The sequence below is a fragment of the Plodia interpunctella genome, chromosome 28 (genome assembly GCF_027563975.2).
Source record: "Plodia interpunctella isolate USDA-ARS_2022_Savannah chromosome 28, ilPloInte3.2, whole genome shotgun sequence".
Taxonomy (NCBI): domain Eukaryota; kingdom Metazoa; phylum Arthropoda; class Insecta; order Lepidoptera; family Pyralidae; genus Plodia; species Plodia interpunctella.
In genome coordinates, this window is record NC_071321.1 from 1,920,018 (window position 1) to 1,942,455 (window position 22,438).

The 22,438-nt window shown below is 38.2% G+C and overlaps 4 protein-coding genes across 4 annotated transcripts; all 4 read right to left on the reverse strand.

The window, feature by feature from the left end:
• Positions 1 to 84: 84 nt before the first annotated feature.
• Positions 85 to 11,852, reverse strand: Cubn (Cubilin). The gene has a single exon (XM_053766124.2). The coding sequence runs from the start codon at positions 11,750 to 11,752 to the stop codon at positions 605 to 607; it is 11,148 nt and encodes a 3,715-aa protein (XP_053622099.1). The 5' UTR covers positions 11,753 to 11,852; the 3' UTR covers positions 85 to 604.
• A 1,148-nt stretch (positions 11,853 to 13,000) lies between these two features.
• LOC128681861 (glucose-1-phosphatase-like) lies at positions 13,001 to 14,462 on the reverse strand. The gene has a single exon (XM_053766127.2). It carries the CDS (start codon positions 14,314 to 14,316, stop codon positions 13,135 to 13,137), a length of 1,182 nt encoding a protein of 393 aa, XP_053622102.1. The 5' UTR covers positions 14,317 to 14,462; the 3' UTR covers positions 13,001 to 13,134.
• Positions 14,463 to 15,614: 1,152 nt separating this feature from the next.
• On the reverse strand, positions 15,615 to 19,312 carry LOC128681859 (uncharacterized transmembrane protein DDB_G0289901-like). The gene has a single exon (XM_053766125.2). The coding sequence runs from the start codon at positions 19,278 to 19,280 to the stop codon at positions 15,987 to 15,989; it is 3,294 nt and encodes a 1,097-aa protein (XP_053622100.1). The 5' UTR covers positions 19,281 to 19,312; the 3' UTR covers positions 15,615 to 15,986.
• A 2,218-nt stretch (positions 19,313 to 21,530) lies between these two features.
• Positions 21,531 to 22,039, reverse strand: LOC128681863 (uncharacterized protein). Its single transcript, XM_053766128.2, has one exon. The coding sequence runs from the start codon at positions 21,941 to 21,943 to the stop codon at positions 21,656 to 21,658; it is 288 nt and encodes a 95-aa protein (XP_053622103.1). The 5' UTR covers positions 21,944 to 22,039; the 3' UTR covers positions 21,531 to 21,655.
• Between the last annotated feature and the right edge of the window lie 399 nt (positions 22,040 to 22,438).

The following is a 22,438-nucleotide window of genomic DNA, read 5'->3' on the forward strand; positions in this document are numbered from 1 at the left end:
CCTTTCGGAACACCGTAATTTGTAAGTTATCAGTATTTTATATATTTCATATTAATATATGGAATGTATATCAATAAAAGTCAATTTTATTTCACAAGAACTTTATTGGAAATTATCGACATAAGTACAAAATTAAAATGTTATCAGATTTCAGTGACAGAATATTAGAAAATCTATAGAATTATAATGCAGCATTCATGGTCTTTATTATAAAAATGAAAATAATGTAACACATTATGTACATAATCAAAATAACTTATATGTACAGTCAGCCACAGAGAAATCTGACAACCGCGATTTGAACACCATCTCTTAGGGGGTCAGATTTCTCTGTGGCAGACTGTACGTATTAAATAATCCTAACCTACATTGAAGTCTTTAACATTGTGCATATACAATACAACAATACTTTATTGCACAAATTAGTTACTTAAGTACAAAATGTATTATTACACATAGCATGACATAATTAATCAGAAATAGATAGATACAGATAGGTATTAACAAATCGATAACTTTATAAAAATGGTGATGAAGAATCTTACCGAGTATCTGTATCGAGTATCGAGTATCAGTTTCAGTTCACATGAAGTGCCTAATCATATTATAATATAGTCAAAAACTTCGCAACCCAACCTGTCCCTCTGTTGTTTCTATTTGTGACCGATACTATCTTAACATAGTTGCTCTCGCTCGTGAAATCTGCGGGGATTTCCAAGCAATAATTGGAAAGGACTCTGCCAGTCCTGTCTACCATCTGGACGTAGTTGTGATCACAGTCTGATCCTAGATCAAACGCCTCGAAATTCAGTCTTAACCTCGTACCTTGTGGCGATTCCAACACCCACTCACAAGTCTTCGTCTCACGATACACACTTGGGTACAAAGGGCTCGTGACAGAACCTTCACTGCCAAAAAAGTACCCACCACATCCTCTCCCTTTGTCAGTCGCTATATAATTTGCATGGTATGTCATATAATTACCAGTGATCTCGAAGCGATTGTGTATCAAAACGTTGTTACCCGTTGAAAATAATGGATTAGTATTAGATTGACCATCAGATAATGTCAACATTTTTCTGGACGACAATGTTTTACCATCATAAACATCGAAATGCATTTTGGAAATAAACGACGCATCAGCCGAATAGAAATATAAAGATATCGTGTAGTTTTCAGGAACACTTATGAGTGTGTAGCAATTCTTTATGCTATCGTTAAGATTAGGGTCGTAATTGCTTATTATTCTACCGTAAAGTTCTGTGAAATTCCTGCCGCAAAAACCGACTTCCGAAACTTCCAAATCCACACCCCTGAATTTTTGAGCCACCTCATCAGACGTTGTTATGACGTTAATGGTGAATGGTCCACTTATATATAGATCGATAGACTTCTTCGATCCGCATATTACATATTGTTCGGGAAATGCCGAATTATCATATTGATAAGTTTGATATATTGAATAACCTACAGCGTGACTATTATCCCAACGTATATAATCCTTCCCAAGAGATTTGCTATTAGTGGCGGTATTACTGGATATAATAATTTTATCTTTATCGCAAACAGTATTGGTCGTTCCGGGTTCAATATCGAAATCATTAAAATGAACATGAACAAGTTGATACGTATTAGTAACAACGAAGTTATACAAACAGTGAATGCTACGCGGGATGGAACCAGTATCATAACCAGGTGACTTCACACGTTGCACCGCGTTCGTTGCATTGATCAAAGACGAACCACAGACTGCTTCCTGGACGGTCAAAGTTGCTGTGAAACCTGAACTTGTGATTTCACCGTCAGTCGAAAGCCTTATTCCCATTGTGTTCCCAGTGGTAACTAATTCTGGAGGAAGGGTGTGTCCACAGTAATTGTTAATTACTGTACTGTCTTGATCTATTCCGTCTTTTATTTCTACAAAATCACAATCGCACTGACTGTAGCCTATGGCAGTTTGGTTGATGTACTGGCACGGAGCAATATGGAATGATGAGAACGAAATTTTTATAACTTTGTCTAATGGAGCTATAATATTCCAGTTGCAGTCTAGGAAGTTTTCGTAAGAAAACAAGGAATTTATATACGGTGACGTCAGTGTATAAGAAGAATCTACATTAATTTTTCCACCACATCCTGCTGACTCAGAGTAAGTGAATGAAACATTTATTTTAAAACCCTTGAAGCCAACATATGCGTCGGATTTAAATTCGATTGTCATTGTATTGCCTTTGCTCTGTATCGTGGTTGCCGGTTTTATGACATTGCAAAGAAGAGCTATTCGTTTTTCTACATCTATATTTTGACCTTCGTATACAGCTAAATAATCGGCATTGCATTCAAACGATTGCTCTAAATTAAAATAAACAAATTTCAATACAACCGTTTTATTCTTTGGAGCTTCAATGAACCATGTACAGTTCATATCATTATTGTAAATATCAACCGGACCCGAAGAAATTTCAGTAGGTTCTTTAACTTGTCCGCCACAAGAATAAATTGAGTAAGCCATCTTAAAACCTTTCTTCTGAATAGTATTATCAGAATTAAACACTATGTCAACGTCATTCACCATTATACTAATTTTGGGTATTTCATCACCACAATATATATCGTAAAAATATGCCGACGACATTGTCAAATTATCATTTTCGCACGAACCCTGTTCACCTTCTAAATCAAAATCGATAAATTTAATTTGAATTCGCTCTTCCGGCGCGACTAGGACTTTGTAGGAACAGGTTTGGGTAGGACGATAGTAGGGATATCCAGGGCTATATAAGTACTGCTCCTTGGTTGTGGCATTGTATGTACCACCGCAGATCGCTGTCCAAGAAGCTTGAAATCCGTCTAAATTGACATCATCATCAGTGCGCAGAATTATTTTGAGGCGATCGTACGTAGAATTGATTACAGGAGGGATATCGCGACCACACAGTCTAGCTACTTCAATGTAATCGCCATTTTTCCAATCATAAACTATAACAGCATCTTTGGTGCAATTGGGTGCCTTCTCAATTGCAAATCTATTTACAAATTTCAGGGACACGCGATACCCTAATTCTCTGGAGACAATTTCCCATTCGCACTCTAAATTGCTAGAGTAACCTTTAGGGAAATTTGGCGATGATATTTTGCCGGGATATAGATATTTACCACCACATTCTTGAGTTATGGTTCTGGCAAAAATTTTAATGTCCGTAGAGTTTGGTGACTTCATATGATATTCAACAACTGCACGATTGTAAGAAACTTTGAGGGGCTCATTTTGTGGCTTATCTACACAATATTCAGCAATAGTATATATTCCGAGTGTATCTAAGCGGCCAATTCTGACAAACTCGTCAACACAACCTAGTTTGAAAGTCCCTTCAAGCTTTATTTCCGTAGGAATGATCTCTGTTCTAGTAGTATCAATCTGCCAAGCACAATCTATTGAATCATTATAGGATTTCGGAATATTAACTATACTAACAGGAGTTTCTGCAACATACATAGTACCCCCACAAGGCTGCAATTTCCATTGCAAATCAAAGGTCAACTCTTTCCCACTGAGTTTTTTTGCAATAAATTGTACAGATCGATTCGGTATTCTGTAAGAAAACTGCGCGTTACAAACCCTTATTGAATATCTACGCAAATAGTCGCTGGTAGGATTTAACGATTGTATAGTCAATTTTGGATCGAAATAAAGGCAACGTGTTCTACTGATAGGTGCTGATGAGTTCACTGAACCTGTAATATGTATAGTATTGTACTCAAAAACATCAGCTGCTTGGTTAGAATCGGCCTGATATTTCCAACTACAGTAAAATGCATCTTCTTGATCTATTCGAGATGACATCGACGTCAGATGCCCAGAGGTTCCAGTCAGTGAGCCTCCACAAACAGCAGGCTCGTCAGAACTAAATCTAGCTTTGAACCGGAATCGTTCATTTTCATTAGGATTGCGTACACTTAAAGTCACTTTGTTACCAGAGGCCTTAAAAGTGGTGTTATCATTCGCTATGTCATATTTGTATTTGTACACAATATTATGTTCAAAATCACCCTCGCTAAAATATACATTATATTTTCCAGAGTCGAGAATTTCCAATGATATTCTTCTCGTCTCGTCTGGTACGGTTACAACCCAACTGCAGTAGTTAACACTTGAATCTCGTGGATAACCCGGACTAGTCAGGTAGCCCTCAGATACATCCAATTTTCCATAGCAAGATGGTTGTGATGACTTGAATGTCAAACGAAACCCTGTTGATTTCGCACCGGTAGGATAGGAGCTTGGTGTGCCTATATAAAGCTTCACTATGACACTATTGGATGAACTTTCAACAGGTGTTTGATCCACAAAATTCTGAGTACAGTATGTCCGAAGTAACTCTTTAACGTCACTGTCTCGATCCAATTCTTCAATTGTAACTTTTGTACCGCACTCTGATTCTGATTCTGGCAAATCCATATATTGTGGTGTTATTGCTATTGTATGTCCAACTTGGCCTTTAATATGCCATTCGCATACAGTTCCTGGAGGCAGATGTATCGTGTTAGGATATCCAGGTGAGGTCACTTCTCCTTTGTAGCTAGTTATCACACCACCACATACATCGATGGACACATTAGCTTTGAAACCATTGTTCGGTTCAGTCAATTCAGTGATATAATTTATCGAAACGGCATTGCCTGTGGTTTTTATTGTACCAGGATTGGTACCACAAAAACGTCCTTTACTAGGTGAAAAGTATGAAGAACCATCGAGTATTTCTACATATTCTCCTGTACATTCATCATCTTTGTGGAGATCAAACCGTTCTATAAAATCTACTCTTAGTATCTCTCCTATAGGACCGGTGATATGCCAATTGCATTCACTGTAAGGATCAGGCACGTTCGGGTAATTTGGCGTATTTATTATTTCCCAAGTCTTGTCCGCGTTTAATGTCGTTGTAAGACCACAATTCATGTGCACTTCTTCGTAAATAATTTTAAAATTTTGGAATGTCCTTGCCTTACTTGCAATGTAACTTACTACCAGATTGTTCCCTGATGTCATCATTCCTTTTCTATTCTCATGTGCATAGCCGCAATATTTCCCGTCAGATAGCTTAGGTGAATCCAGAGACTCGCCATTGTGTAGTACAACATAAGTTTGACAATCATTTTCTTTATTAGTTATGTTAAAATATGAAAACTGTAACATTATGCGACGACCAGGCCGTACTTTCACCCTCCAATCACATCTGAGAGGTTCCCTGTGATACATATTGTTAAAATCATTTACATCAGCAGTGATTTCTCCGGATGGGTCATTTAATGTCGCTCCACATTGAGATTTCACCATAGCTAAAAATCCCATTTTTGTATATGAAAAGTCACTGGTGAATGTTATTTTAATGAAAGAAGATGCATTAAATACATGTTCTACTTCAGACTTTAAACATGCTTTTTCCTTGATCGGTTTCCATTCAGCAGGATTGTTTGATGAGTAAATTGAAACATAATCACCATAAGTACACGGATCACGTTCTTCGATATCGAAGACCACAAATTGTAATGACAAGTGTCGACCAAATGTAGCTTTATATATCCATTCGCAGTTTTGATTGATTTCGTAATGATGAGGATAGTTAGGTGACGAGAAATGATCCGAACTCCCGGGCATTATCGTTATTGTGCTATTATTACCACAATTAGGTTTCTCATTTGGCTCACTAATATCTGTGTCGCCTTGAGACCATCGAAGATGGAAGAGAGCCCCTTCATTTTTCTCATTTAGTGTAAGTTTTATGTACGCAGCGTTGGTAGTCGTTCGAATTACCTCTGATTTGGAATGTAACGCTCCACAAAGTTCTATCAAGAGTGTTGCCTCATCATCGATTCCGTCATAGACACTTAAATTATCATCGCAAGATTCGCTATGAGTGTGTATTACTAACTGGTCAATTTCAATATTGATTATTTGATTGTCGCTAGTGATACGCCACCAAAATTCGCCCGAACCGTCGTACGGGCGTGGATATAGAGGAGAGGCGATTTCACCATCGTTGAGACCGCTAATGTCATTTCCATGCACGAATTCGTAATGTATTATGAATCCAGGACCAGGGTCTTTGTTATCACTTTTGAACTTGATGTATAATTCCGAAGCCGCTGTAGTATTTATTGGAAGGATATTGCCACAGTAAATACCGAGTAATTGACCAGCACCATCGTGCTCACGAATTTCTAGATAATCTTCATTACATTCTTCAGAATATTCAATATTCAACATCAAGATACTAATAGACACTTTATTGCCTGGTGACGTCTTAAGTGTCCATTCGCAATCTGCATTATTAGGGTATGGAGAGGGGTAGTTAGGGGAAGTAATTACTCCACTTTCTGAAGTAAATGTTCCTCCACAAGATGTGTCCACGGTCGAATAATGAGCTGAGAAAACTCCCCTAATTCTGTCCTCGTGAGTACCAAGTACGACTGTAAGCGCGCTGCCGCGACTCACAATGGTCGCCGGTACTTTGCGGCCGCAATATTCTCCAATTAACGGTGCATTCTCGTCATTTCCATCGAGAATCCTTAGATAAGAATTGGGGCAAGTTTCATTTGTCCTTTGCTCATAATTAATAGGCAATGATAAATGCGTTATGGTTAGAGATACTTTCTCTTCCAACGTCGGCGCGAGAATAGTCCAAACACAACTTGAATTGGAAAAACTTTTAAAGTCATCATTAGATAAGAAACCGTTTTCAGAGTTTTCTGTTGTAGTTATGACGCCGCCGCACGTAACGCTGAAATTGGCTTTAAACCCTTTCGCTGTCTCAACTTCATTAGTCACAAACTGCACTTGTAATGTATTGCTTTTAGAAACAAAATACTTCTGGGACGCTGCTTTGCAAATGATATGCGAATAATTACTTGTCCTAATATTATCACCCTCATATAATTTAACAAAATCATCGCAACGATCACCGTCGTTATTAAGATCAAAATCAGTAAACTCGATTGCCACACGATGACTGCGGGATACGGTTATCATCCAAACACAATCTAAATTATTATCATAATTTTTGGGATAATTTTTAGACGTTATAATACCAGATTGTGTTCTCATGATACCGCCGCAGGTGGCAAAAATTGCACTAAAAGTAGCTGCAAAATGTGAATCTTTCAATGATGAATTTTTGATCAATTTCACTAAAAGTAAGTTCGATGTCGACTGTACAACGGCAGAATCGTGACAGAACTTAGTGAGAAGTGGAAATTTATCACTCGGCCCGTTGTAAATTTCTATCGCATCAGTAGTGCAATTATGTGTTTCCAACATATACACTTTCGTGAATGTAAGATACATGCTAGTTCCCAATGGAGTTTCGATTAGCCATTCACACTCCATCTGCTCACTTGATGACAAAGTCTTATTGAGAAAACCATTTCTTTTTTTCAAATGCTCACGACACCCGTAACTGACCCACTCTAATCTAAATCCTGAATGAGTTTGAGGAATATTTGATGCTTTCTTTGTATTCAGTTTTAATTGCATTATATTCTTCTTTGAGCTTATGGGCTCTGGCCAGGTGCAGTGTCGAGCGGAATGATCTATTAAAGCTGGCTCATCGATCAAAAGATAATCTATAGCACAACTATTATTTCTAAGGAAACTTCCCCCACCTTCAACAACATCAGGACGCAAGTTGGAATACCACCAATGGTTTGATCTTATATCAAAATCAGTAAATGTCATGTTGATTTTATTACCTTTCGGTAAGTTTATATTCCAGGTGCAGTTCTGTAGAGGATAGCTGCTAGGATGGTTCAGGGATTCAATCACACCGTAAGTTCCGGTCACATTATTGTTACATATTGCCTTGTAATTGAGCAAAAATCCTTTACCAGTCAACAAGAAATCTGATTTGAATTTAATAAATGCAAAGTTACTTGTCGTTTCGATTACCTGATTTGGTGACGCTCTGCAGAACCATCCTAATTTAGGAGATTCAGGGTCTCTTCCATCATAAATTTCAACGTAATCATCACATAGAGTCTCCAATTCAAGATCTTCAAATGTCATCGATATCCTTGAGCCTTGATTTGTGACAATTCTGTAGAAACATTCGGAATTTTCATTATAATTTTCCGGATAGTTAGGGGATGATATTGATCCCGTTGAACCGGTAAATGTGCCTCCGCATCCAGTGACTGTGCTGTCCCATTCTATTTTGAATCCTTTACCACCAATCAAAAAATCTGAATGAAAATATATATAGACCGAGTTTGCTGTTGTTTTGAAAGATTTCCATGTAAATTCACCACAGTATTTGCCGATCAAGGGAGAGGATGCTTTAGGGCCATTACTTAACTGTAAAAAGTCATCACATTGGCCAGTTCTATAATTTGAATCTTCAACATCGAATTGCGAAATATTAAGTTTAATTTGTTGCCCCGTTGAGACTTTGATTGTCCAAGAACAATCGAGATTTCTACCGTATCTCTCCGGCCATCCTGGAGAATATATAACTCCATGATTTTGTATGTACGTGTAACTACCGCAAGCACTTTCATCTAAAAATGTATATGTTAATGAAAATCCACCAAATTTGATCGAACTGTCAGACACAAACTTTAGAATAAGGTTATTACTAGAAATTGAAAAAGTTGGAGGTGCTGTGGCACCGCAAAATTTCCCTAGCGTATTATTTCTATTGTCGTCATCTGTAGTAATAAGCTCCAAATAATCAGCCGTACACGAATGCGTATTTTCTATATCGAATCTGTTCCATGTCACTTGGATAACTTTACCGGCGGGTGCTAATATCATCCAGTTACATCTTTGTCTGTTTTTGTAGCCGCCATCAAGTAAAGGATGTTTTATAGTGCCAACTGGGTCTCTATAGATACCTCCACATTCAATGTCAACTGTTGTATAGTTAGCATAGAATCCACCGCCAGATTGGCTCATATCTGAATTAAATCTTACGTACATTATGTTATGTGAAGAAGTCAATGTAGGAGGGATTCTGTTGCCGCAATATTTTCCAAGGAGAGTAGAATTAGTATTGAAACCATCTCTAACCTCCACTGCGTCAAATTGGCAGAGCCTATCACCCTCAATATCAAAGTCTTGGAAAGTCAATTGAATGGATTTACTGGGTGAGGTCTCTATTACATATTCACACATTCTGTTATCAGGATAAGTGAAAGGATATCCCGGGGACTGGATAACACCACTGTCACCTCGTACCAAGTAATTACATAATACTTTATAATTTATTTTAAATCCATCTTTACCAATTGATCGGTCCGTTTTAAATACCATGAAAACATTATTCGAAGTAGAATTAAGAATTATTTTTCTGTCTAAGTTACCGCAGAAGGTACCCATAATGGGAGAATCCGTAGAAGGGCCGTCATAAACTTTTAAATAATCACGCTTACAGTTTCTGGAACGCTCAACATTGAACAATTTAAAATCTAATTGAACTTGAGTGCCCGGACCTGTACGTATTTTATATTCACACAACAAATTACTTAAATAAGATCCGTCATAAGAGGGTGACGTGACCTCTCCTTTGTCTCCGCTGAAGAAGCCCCCGCAACCCGGAATGCCTTCTACAGGAGCGTAAGTTATTTGAAAACCTTTACCGGAAGTATGAGTGTCGGAATGAAAATGTATAAGAATTTCTGGGCTAGTCGATAGCCAGGGAGCAGGTTGAGTCGAACTACAATACTTCTCCAGGGGCTGGCCTGACGTTGGTTGACTATATCCGTCGTAAATTGCCAAATAATCGAAGCTACAATTATCGTGTTTCTCTAAATCTAGCTGGAAGAAGTGCAATTGTATTCTTTTATTTAAGGCAGTCTTTAAATGCCAGTAGCAATCTCTGTTAGGAGGATACTTACCAGGTGAGCCCGGAGAGCTGATAGTGCCGTGCAATGTCGCGTTCACCTCTCCGCCACAAACAGGCGCAACGCTGGTCCAATGAAGCGCAAACCCATCGCTCCCACGAGCGCTGTTCGACAGGAACCACAGATACAAATTATGCTGACTGGATACAATATTGCCTCCCTTTGGTGCTTCATTACCACAAAACCTACCCAACAAGTGCTCAGCTGTGCTCCGTCCATCGTGAATTTGCAAGAAATCGAAATTACAATCCGGCGAACGCTGCAAGTTAAATCGACTGAATGTCACATTGATCACTTTTTCGGGAACTGTACGAATAATCCAAGCGCACTTAGAGTTACGAGTATAAGTGGTATTCGTCAACGGATACACAAGACTCCCTTCTTCAGCGTGTAGGATACTTCCGCAGTGAGACCGTTCCTGGCATAGAGTCCCTGAATACTGTGCAGTACATTCGCATCTAAATCCAAGTGCCATCGTGTCGTCAGGTCTACATACACCTCCGTTTTTACATGGATTAATAGCACAACTTTCAGCTTGGACATCGCAATGAGCACCACTGAAACCTCTTAAGCAGTAGCACGTGTAACCTTGTCGAAGTTTGTGGCATCGCCCGTGTGGGCCGCATGGATCATTTTCACAACTCATTGTACTGTTGTCCGTTGACACATAACAGCCATGAAGTCCGAGACCGTCGCCATCCATACCTTGAGGACATTCACATAGAACACCTCCTCCGACGGCACCAGATTCGATACAACGCGCAGATGGATGACATCCTCCGTGGTCGATGTTACAAGAACCCCTCCAGGTGCAGGTGACGCCGTCGCCCACGTGACCTGGAGGACATGCGCCACATATACGCGACCCTATAGTATTATGACAAGACACCATAGAGCTGCAACCGCCGTTAGAAGTCGCACATTCGTCGATGTCGTAGCAAACATACCCGTCGCCTTGATATCCTTGAGGGCACTGTCCGCATCTGAAGGATCCGGGTAGGTTGATACATTCTACCTTCGGATTCGTAGAGCATCGCGGGCCCAAACTTGTATCACATTCGTTAACATCTGTTAAACATGCGACGCTACCGTTTGTAGTCCATCCTTGGTCACAAATACATTTAATACCTTCTCCTGAAGCCACCGGCACGCACGTACCATGACCGCACATCTCGAAATTACCAGCAGAACAGTCCAGCTTTCGTTTGGTGCAGTGTGTTCCAAACCATCCGGTTTTGCACCGACATTGATAGGATCCATGCTGGTTGATGCAATCAGCTCCGTTTTGACATCCCAAATCGGTGCCGGCGAAATTGCGGCATTCGTTGACATCGACTTCGCAGTTTCTCCCTTCCCAATTTGACGGACAAAGACAATGGTAGTCGCCGAGTAAGTGCAGGCAAGTGCCTCCGTTTTGGCAAGTGTGGAGCTGACACTGGACTTCTGTCCAGCTGTCGACTTGACGCTGCAAGCGGTTGAGTCTCGTGGACAGTCTGTTGGCTCTCATCGACAGTGCTGATATATTTCGAAGGAGTTCGTCTTGCGACACAACATTTCTGCTTTCGAGTACTTGCAGCCGGCGCAGAATGTCGTTTGAAGCGTAAGGGAATGTTTCCACTTCAATTGGTGGTTGAAAAGGTCCGCTTAGTGTAGTCAGATTGATCAGGTTAGTATCGCCAATGTACACGCTGGACTGCGGTCCGTTGGGGCGTAAATATATGCTCTTTCCCGTCGCCGGCTCAAGAATGAGATCGCCATTTGAAGTCCTGATCTTGGGTCGGTCATTGTAGTAGTCACAGTCGACTTTTAAAACCCATACAGTTATTAATATGGAAGTTAATAGTGTTCTAAACATTGTCCATGTGTTACTTGGTTGGATTCAACATGAAGACTCAGCTATAGTCTGCAATATTCTATTTGGATAATAAGGGGCGTCGCGATTACGCCCCCTGTGTCTGTTCGGAGATTTAGTTACAAATTAATGAGTAATCATGTTTGGTCGGATTTCCTAACGTATAGATTGACAAGTACCAATTTATATTAATGTAAAAATCATAATTGATACCATTATCATCAAAAGATCGCGGCCTTCAAGTGTCGTCGGTCTAAGAACTTCTTTCGTCAAACTTATTTTTTGCAAAGCCATTCTTCACGTAAATGAGAGAGCAGTTTTTTTTTAAACTAGAATAGCATATGTGATGAATAGATAAGTAAGCAGTAATCAGTCAGTGTTAGTGTTGCTTAACTATCGATAGTTGACCTCGGAAATCATCTATAATATCGATACTGCCGATAGTATCAATAGCTAATGATAGTACAAATATCATATAGGTACCTACTTACAGCAATAATATGCTGCAACAGTACTGAAGCTCAATATTGAAATTACTATGATAGTATCGGCTGTGAGCTGTGACTACTGTAACTACAACTGATACTATATATAGTATCGATACAATCGAAAGTTAAATGTTTTCACTATCGATAGTTGGCTGTAGAATAGCATTCAGTAGGTAGCAATACTATTGATGGAACTGTCGTTATCGATAGGTTATCAATATTATCGATACTATCGATGTTGAAGCAATAGTAGTAGATACTGCATTCGAATATGAGCTTTGATACTATCGGTAGTATTGCGTGTGAATAGTATTTTTCCCGCTCGAATCAAGAACGTTTTCATATCATTATATTTTTTTTAAATAAGTTAAAAAGCACGTATAACAAATCCTTTTAGATAGTATTTTTACTCTAACGGGGCTAAGTATATAGCAAAAACGAATAAATTTATATAAGACTTTATTACAAAAAAATATGTACAAATGGTGCACTTAACGTTATTATGGCATTGTCTACCAATAAAACAGCCCAAACAGATAGTATTGTGGCGCGATAGTGTATCCTGTATATAATAAATAAATAAAAATTACATTTACAAATAAATACATTGAGAAGTATATACAATTAATTATTATATTCATATTATTTACATATACAACTTGTATTTAATTTAAAATTAAATATATAACTAAATAAATATAAACAATAAAAGGACCTTACTTCAAATAATTAATCCTTACAGATAATAACAAAGTCCTATGCCGCTTCTGTCTGTCTGTTCGGTGCTCTATTTTCATGCGGTTTTCATTAACAGATAGAGAGAATCCTGGGGAAGGTTTAGGTGTTTAATTTGTTACGTTTTTACCCGAACGGGCCGCTAGTATGCATATAAAAAAACTAATTAAAACTCAAATTATGCAATATTGTCTCGAAGTCTTCCCATAAACAATAACCATTTTTATCAGTTTGACAATTTTCTAACTCCATCAAGTGGAAGTGTGGAGGATTGTGCAAACTCAATTCTGTAGCAGACCTAAGCTGCTCAGTAGACTGATATACATAATTAATTCTTAACAAATACCGATCATTTTTCACATCAAACCATTTTTCAAACATAATTTTCCCGCCAACCGGTATTAATTCGTGTTGATTTCTTAAATTATATGATTTGAAATTCAACGCTCTGTGTATTGTGTATATATTTGCATCGTGGCCCATCAATAAACTAATTTTTGGATGCCCTTTTTGGACTATGCTTGAAATATATCTTATCAGTGGTCTAGCAATATCGTCAGCAACAATTGTCGTGTTGAAAATAACATTGTGATATGCTCTGCTTAATTTCATTATAGTGATCCACTGTTCTTCTGTGCGTAACTTTCCCCAAGCGATTTGTTGAAATCCTTCATAATTTCCCATAATAAATGCATCAATCGCTGAATTCGATATTTTCAACGGACCTGACAGGTTAGGTTTAAATCCTCGTTTTATATCAACAATTTTGTTACTATCTGATTTCAAATCACATTCCCGCTCTTCAGTACAAATAGACGAATGTTTGAAATCTAAAACACTTTCCATGTAATCAAAAGATTTATTCAAATTTAAGCATTTTAGACGGTCCGTCATTTGTTCTATAACAATATCTCTAAAAACATCAGAGTTATTGTGGATTACTGGATTGAATATTGGGTCCACTGTTGTGTTTGAATGATGTATGGTAACATTACATCCGGGATAACATTGAGATACAAATGCTAGAGCAGACATCCTTGTCCTCTGTTTAGTATTAGCATATGCAAAGAAGTCATCTTCGGTCGGACAACTTGATATCAAGCCTTCTCTTTGGAACCGCATTGAAAAATATTTGCCCATGAAACCTTCCAGTTCAAAACCTTTTTCGGTTAAGTAACCACTCTTTTCTTTCCATTTAGGCCACTCATTTGGAGTCATTTCAGTTAAGTATTTCGACAGTGGCGTTCGCACATTATGTCTGCTTAAAAGGATGACTTGATCTAAAGTCATACTTTTAACATTATGACTGGTATATAGTATCAGAAATAGTAGTTTAAAATTCATTTTCAAAGTAAAAATGTAATAATAGTATAAACGTAAATAGTAAAAACGATGTACCTACGCGAATTAAAACTTGACTTTGAATATTTGATAGTGAAAGTACAAAGATTACATATTATATTTACCTATGACAAAAGTTGTTATCTAACTTTGGTAAATTAACATAGACATTATAATATGTACTTTTAGATTAGTCAATTGAATTACAAAATGCACTACATACCAATTTTAATGTACGTATTTATTATTTGTATTTGTATTCTGAAACAGAATGAAACTTAACACAATTTTATTTAAAAACTCAAAACTTTCGTACATAATGTACCTACTACGTAGGTCTGTCATCCTGACATCTGTCACTGTCAATTTATTTTTTTAAGGCTTAGGACGATCAAAGCCGCAGCTTTGTGATTGTCGGACAAAGCTCGCCAGAGGATCACACTAAAAAGCCGAGCCGCGTTATTGTTGAACATATCATGTTTGCTTAATTTAAACAGTATGCTTTGTATAACAGCAATATACAGTATACAGATAAGAACAAAAATGCCAGGTCAAGGCGGGAGTAGCGCCGCCGCCGGCGGCGGCGGCATAGCGAGACTTACGTATTTTGCAAGTCTACGCAAGATGTGGCCGTACGAGCGCAGGCGGCATTCTATGCATTGTAATCGGAACTAAAGCCACGTGTAAACCGTTGAGGCATTCTCTCGACGAGAGCCCATCCTGGCTACACCATGAGGTCAAACTTATCATATCCTAATTTTCTTCAAAGTAAACAATATCTGTGTAATTATTATAATAAATATCAATAATTTATATTTTCTCACAAAAAAATCCTTACAAGTAGGTTAAATAAAAGCAGAATCAAAAGCTAATATCTTTTGAGGGCTAGTGTCTGATATAGGATAAAGGTCCTCATCCCATGGATCGCTGAATACATTTTATAAAATAACAACATCTTTGAGGATAAGAAATCAACTAAAACTAAAAAAAATATTTAAACGTAAAAAAAATCTGCTCAATCGGTTCAAGTTAACTATTTATCTCACTTTCAACAGCATCTGTCGTTGAACAGTTTGGCTGTTCAGTATACATTGCTGGTTTTTCGTTGCGGTAAATAAAGTCATTGATACTAACTACGCAACGTGTCCAGAGTTCGGTGAAAGTGTTGAGCTGGCATACCTATTTAATAGTTATGGTATTTTTTAACAGCTTCGGTTACAATTTCCAGCTGTTTCCGTTTAATAAAAACTTGTGAAATAAAGAATCTTTCGTTAATAAAATTGTCTTACTTAATGATAACATTTTCTTTCAATAAAAACATTTAAAAAAGTATTTTATTTATACCATACTTATACACATAATTATACATTACACATATAGATCAACAAAAAAGAAATAAAAATAAGACAACACAAACACTATAAATACCTACCTAAACTCTATTTTTACCTTGCATAATGTAATCTTTTTATGATTTTACAGCAATAGACTTTTCACAAATTAACTTTTTAACCTAATTTTTCTTTTTGGTTTGGATTAATAGGTACTTATTTGATTTATTTTCAACATAATTGATCAATAAGTACCTACTATGATGATTGTTTTCATGTTAGGTCTCGTAAGAAAACGTAAGAAAAAAGTTTTTTAGGTAGATACCTAAGTATAGTCCTGTTTTACGCAGCTATAAAAATAGACATCCACCATGGCGGTTTTTCAACCCACGATTTCAACTTCTCCCTTGATGGCAATAGAATACTCTCCCTCTTCTTAGGTTCAGGTACCTTCGAATAGTTCATCAACTCATTGCAATCAACTTTCTGATGTAAAATTGAATCTTTAGTCCTGATTTCTACAGTACAATCCATGTCAGTTGGATTTAGTTTGGGTCCCTTCACTGTGAGTGGATCAACAGCATTCACTGCATAATTATTAATACAGGTAGTGGTACTGATCGTTGACACATTTGAATTAACGGATACATTATTAGGAGCTTTATTATTTACAGTAATATTTATAACGTTGTTAGTGGTTGTATTGTATGGTATAGTGTTATTTCCTGACATGATCACAGAATTGTTACTATGTGCTGAATTCAAATGTGTAAAATTAATAGGAATAACATGTCCTGAAGCATCAATTGCAATTGTGCTGTTAACAGTTGTATTGTTTGTGAAAGGTGAAATAACAGTTTCATTGAGTAGAGTTGGGATTCCGGACAAAATTTGCTCATGTATTTTATCAGTTGAATTAGATACATTATTAGATTTAGTTAATAATGTTGCATTGTCTCTATTCGCAAGTTTTACATTGATATTATTTGTAGTTGCATTATTAGGGTATATTGTAGTTTGTGTTACGTTAATAACATTATTTGCAACATTAGTCGTATTTGTAACAGTAACGTTAGTAACACATGTTGTTTGGTTAACATAAGAAACATCTTTCTTTTGAGCACCATCACTGAATGTGGATACAATTTCGCAAGGTACCCTTAAAATTTGTTCTTGATTATTTTCTTTAATTTTGAGAATGCATTGGGCCGCATCTTCTGGTCTGGTGTTGGTATACCCAGGGACAGTTTCATACCTTCTCCTATAATAGTCATCGTAATAGTATTGGGTATGGTGGTGGCTTTGGCTTCTGCCCAAATTGTACAAAGCCAAACCGGTCAAAATATCATTATATCTACTGTTAGAATTTCTATAATCCTGTATGTAAACATATTGTGGAGAAGAATAATAGTTTGGAACGTAATATGGATTATAATATCCGCTGCTCGGCGAATTATTATTATAATGGTGATGATGATGGGTTGATCCGTAATTTCCATTGTGTGAATTGTATGTATTTTGTGGATAAATTGGAGGTTGATATTTAGGTGCAGAAGATCCAGAAATACCAGAATTTGAAGTGGGATAGCTGTGTGAATTTTGTCCTAAATGAGATGGAGGTACGTAATTATTATTGTTAATATTAGTTGGTTTATGACCAGCTCCAGATAAGCCAGGCGACTGAGGATATCCATGGCCAGAAGACACCGCTGTGTTTAAAGGTTTGGAGTTAGATCCAGACATTCCTGTCGATGGTGGATAAAGATTAGAGCTTGGTTTATTATTTCCTGATAAACCTGAGTTTGTTGATGGATAACTTGGATTAGATGGACTCTTTGAATTATATGTCGGTATAGGTTTTGGAAGTGACGCAGGATTGTAAGTCGGAGCTGAAGGTTTTGATCCAGTTCCCAACGGGGTTATAGATACAGGTGGTTTGTAAATTGGCAATTGAGGGTAAGTTGGCTGGCTGGGTATTGGTTTCGAGCCACCAGAAAGACCTGGCGGGCTTGGGTACCCATTTACAGAGCTACCTGAACTACTTGGCTTACTATTTGAGCCGGACAATCCTGTAGATCCAGGGTAGCTGTTGCCTGAAGAGCTGCTTGGTTTACTGTTAAGCCCGGAGAGTCCTGAAGATCCAGGGTAGCTGTTACCTGATGAGCTGCTTGGTTTGCTGTTAAGCCCGGAGAGTCCTGAAGATCTAGGGTAACTGTTGTCTGAAGAGCTGCTTGGTTTGCTGTTAGACCCGAACAGTCCTGAAGAACCAGGGTGGCTGTTGCCTGAAGAGCTGCTTGGCTTGCTGTTAGATCCGGACAATCCTGTAGATCCAGGGTAGCTGTTGCCTGAAGAGCTGCTTGGTTTGCTGTTAAGCCCGGAGAGACCTGAAGATCTAGGGTAGCTATTGCCTGAAGAGCTGCTTGGTTTGCTGTTAAGCCCGGAGAGTCCTGAAGATCCAGGGTAGCTGTTACCTGATGAGCTGCTTGGTTTGCTGTTAAGCCCGGAGAGTCCTGAAGATCCAGGGTAACTGTTGTCTGAAGAGCTGCTTGGTTTGCTGTTAGACCCGAACAGTCCTGAAGAACCAGGGTGGCTGTTGCCTAAAGAGCTGCTTGGTTTGCTGTTAAACCCGGACAGTCCTGAAGATCCAGGGTAGCTGTTGCCTGAAGAGCTGCTTAGTTTGCTATTAGACCCGGACAGTTTTGAAGATCCAGGGTAGCTGTTGCCTGAAGAACTGCTTGGTTTGCTGTTAGAACCGGACAGTTTTGAGGATCCAGGATAGCTGTTGTCTGAAGAACTGCTTGGTTTGCTGTTAGATCCAGACAGTCCTGAAGATCCAGGGTGGTTGTAGCCAGATAAACTGCTTGGTTTGCTATAAGACCCGGACAATCCTGTAGATCCAGGGTAGCTGTTGCCTGAAGAGCTGCTTGGTTTACTGTTAGACCCAGACAGTCCTGAAGATCCAGGGTAGCTGTTACCTGATGAGCTGCTTGGTTTGCTGTTAGACCCGGATAGTCCTGAAGATCCAGGGTGGTTGTAACCAGATAAACGGCTTGGTTTGCTATTAGACCCGGACAATCCTGTAGATCCAGGGTAGATGTTGCCTAAAGAGCTGCTTGGTTTACTGTTAGACCCAGACAGTCCTGAAGATCCAGGGTAGCTGTTACTTGATGAGCTGCTTGGTTTGCTGTTAGACCCGGATAGTCTTGAAGATCCAGGGTGGTTGTTGCCTGAAGAGCTGCTTGGTTTGCTGTTAGACCCGGACAGTCCTGAAGATCCAGGGTAGCTATATCCTGAAGAACCACTCGGTTTGCTGTTGTACCCAGATAACCCTGAAGATCCAGGGTAACTGTACCCTGAGCTCGATCCAGACGGCTTGCTTCCAAATGATGACCAAGAACTCGATCCTGAACCAGAGCTTGTATGGCCGTATCCAGAGCTGCTCCAACTGCTGCCACCATAACCTCCGTAGCTACTGCTATGGCCCCCTCCGTAAGAGTGACCTCCACTGGGATGCCCATAACTAGAGTGCGAATGAGAGCGGCCCCCAGAAGACCGAGACGAACCGCGTCTACATTCAGAATTCGTCAATAAAACCAGGAACAAAATCGCCAACAGAACGACTCTGTTAGTCATCATGCCGCGCGCGACTGTTTGATAAAAACCCCAATTGGCTATTATTGTGGATGGACGTCACCATTTCAGGAAAATCTAGGAAAGTATAGAGTAAACAGAAGGCGAAGTCAATATTCTTATTCGGTTTAACGTTAGATAACCTTGCCGTGCTGCGTGGTGGGACATGACCCGAACTTTAATCTATAAGGAAGAGTAGTGGCCACGTTAAAATTGCTGATGATAATTTGTTTAGAAAAATATATCTAAAATTTTAAAAATCTAGTGCTGCGCTCAAGGGCTTAGCCGTAATATAGCTACTACAATCATTATCTTTATGATTTAAGTAAGTATAAGCGAATTAAACCCTGAAGAGCAGTACACCACACCAAGGTTTAGCCAACTATAGATAGACCACAGTAGGTTGCACTTAGGTGTAGCGCACTTATATTACGCGTCACTTATATTACTAAGCCAGTCTTTAATAGTTCACAGATTCCTGTGAACTATTAAACCGTCTACACGTGTTGCAATCTATGGCAGGAACAGAAAGAAACGCAGGTAAACGAAAGAAAGAAAAGTCCTTACTAATTATATTTCCTTCTTATACTTCGTAGGGTAGATAGAGAAAGTTATCGACCCCGTAATATTTTTTACTATACATACATCCCTTTCGTTGACGTCACGTTTTATATGTTGACCCTGGACTTCGCGGCGTCACAGCCCCGGATGAAACCGGGAACATACCTTTGCGAGAGAGTTATCTTATATTCATGAGAGAGCTTCGTAGTTGATGTACTGTAATTGTATGAACTGTGGCTATTAATGATAGTGCAGGTCAAAGATTAATTAAACAGATTGGTTGTGTTGTAAAAATTTACATTAAAATAAACGCATGCATATTTGTGTTAATATTGGACTTACCCAAGATTATTAGTTCATCTATTTTTAAATGGACCTCTGGCTTCGGAACGTCACATACACTATGAATAAGAAGCATAAACAGACTTACAATATTTTGTAAGGAGTTCTTAATTTATTTATTTTTTCCTCTTTGTACATTTACATTAGGTTTTATTACTTTTGTATAGAAATATTAATTAATTTTTTTTATTAAAATATAAATATTATTATTAATTTTTTTTATCATATAGCATTCTCTTACATAGCATCTATGCCAGAGAATATATCATAACCATTACACCAAAATGATAGTGAGTGACGGTAAAGATCATCGAAAATGAAAAAAAAAGAATTTAATATTCAAATAATATATTTGAGTGTTGGCAAACCCTCAAATATATTATTTGTCCAATACTCTCAAATGTAGTGAGATCTGCCACTTAGGAACAGGGGTGCTCCGCCTCCCGAAGGACCTGGGCTGACCCCATTAAGCAGCAGTGTATAGTCCTGAGCAAAAATGGCCCAGGCAAAAGGCCTAACAGTGGAAAACAGTACTCATGAGAACTAATTATGTCTTATGTTATGAAGCATTATGAAATTACTAGGAACAGCAACATGATAACTACAAATATCAACAAAACAACTGTTATGCTTATTTCTTTAACAGTTTTCCTCATGGACCAGGAGGCTTACCATCATCTATTAACACGATCCACTTTCAGACCTAAACTGATGTGCATCGCAAATTGTATGAAAGCAATTAATGCTTATTATTGTTTCTCCTCTTTTGTAATTCACGGCACTAAGTCCGGTCCTTTGAGAGGTGTGGGGATATGGATCCAACACATAGAGGCCCTTTGGAGAGTTTGAATGTTATTTAGGTCTCCCGCCAAAGCCCACTCCCGGATATACCAATGAAATGGTATGCCCATGAGCAGGTTTCGGCGGGAGTGTGAACTATTGCATTATTATTATTGAAATCGTTCAGTTAAAGTTGATGGTAGCCCCCAGCTCTCTTATTTTCCTATGGATAATTATAGTCCAACTTTATTATGAACTATATACTGAGATTATGATGGCATTAGTAATAATTTTGGGTCTAAAACATTAGTGCCACTTGTCCCATGGGAGTACTGAGACGAAATTGTCTCAGTTGTTCCATTATGGGACAACACAAGAGGACTACTAGTGGTATAGATGAGAACTTTCCTATTTACAATTGTCAGTGGCCTCAGGGCCTTTCATCTCCAAGGTCAAGTTCAAATGGTATAGCATATATTTGTGCACCCTTTCGTATACCCTAACCCAACTTTTTCACTAACTTTATTTTTAAGAATAAAAAAATGAGCTCAAAATAATATGAAAAAAGGAAGATATTTCACAAATAACCTTACATCTTTATTACGAAACTTTAAGCTTAAGTTACATTATTTACACCCACTCATGTCCTTGAAATACCAAATAGATTCAACCAAAACATTTATTTTTTGAGGTTATGTCTATCTAGTCGACACAGTTGCTTCTTTTCGCGCCGCATCTTGAAGAAGCTGGGTATCCACTTCATCAGCCGGCAGCTGCACGTACCGCACCACAGATCCACGAATAAAACAGTTCTTGACTGACAACATATGAGGATATTTATCTGAATCTATGACGCTAATATCAGCCAGCTTTATATTCAAGTATTGATCGACAGAATGCAAAGTACCACATATACTGAGGTCATTTTTCAGTTCCACAACCACGTCTTTACCAACTAATGATTTAAAAAATGAGTAGAATAACATATTTTACTATCTTTTTGATGAAATCAAAATAAAACAAACCGCGGTTTTATCAAGCCTTCGATTCGATCGAGCACAATTTCAACTTCATTCAAGTGAAATTGAAACCTGTCAATGTCAACCAGACACTACCTACTCCTATATGAGCGTGGGTGTGAGGTACCTAGGTGTACCTCTTTGCTAGGTACCTACTCAGCAGAAAAAAAATAAAATCGATGCTCACTCTATTATCATGTACCTGCCATTGAGTACCTACCTAGGTATATACAGCCATAATAAAACTAGATATGCATATTTTTATTCTTGCTGTTGTCGACGGCTAGACCACAGACATTTGATTTATATGAGGGCCAAATGGAAAAACGATTATTGAATAATCAATACAAAAAACGGCCCAAATCCTCAGCAACATAATATAAGCCTATATATAATATAACACAATATAATTTTGCCAATACCGAAGTTTTAAAAAAAATATCTTAACAAGTCGACGAAATC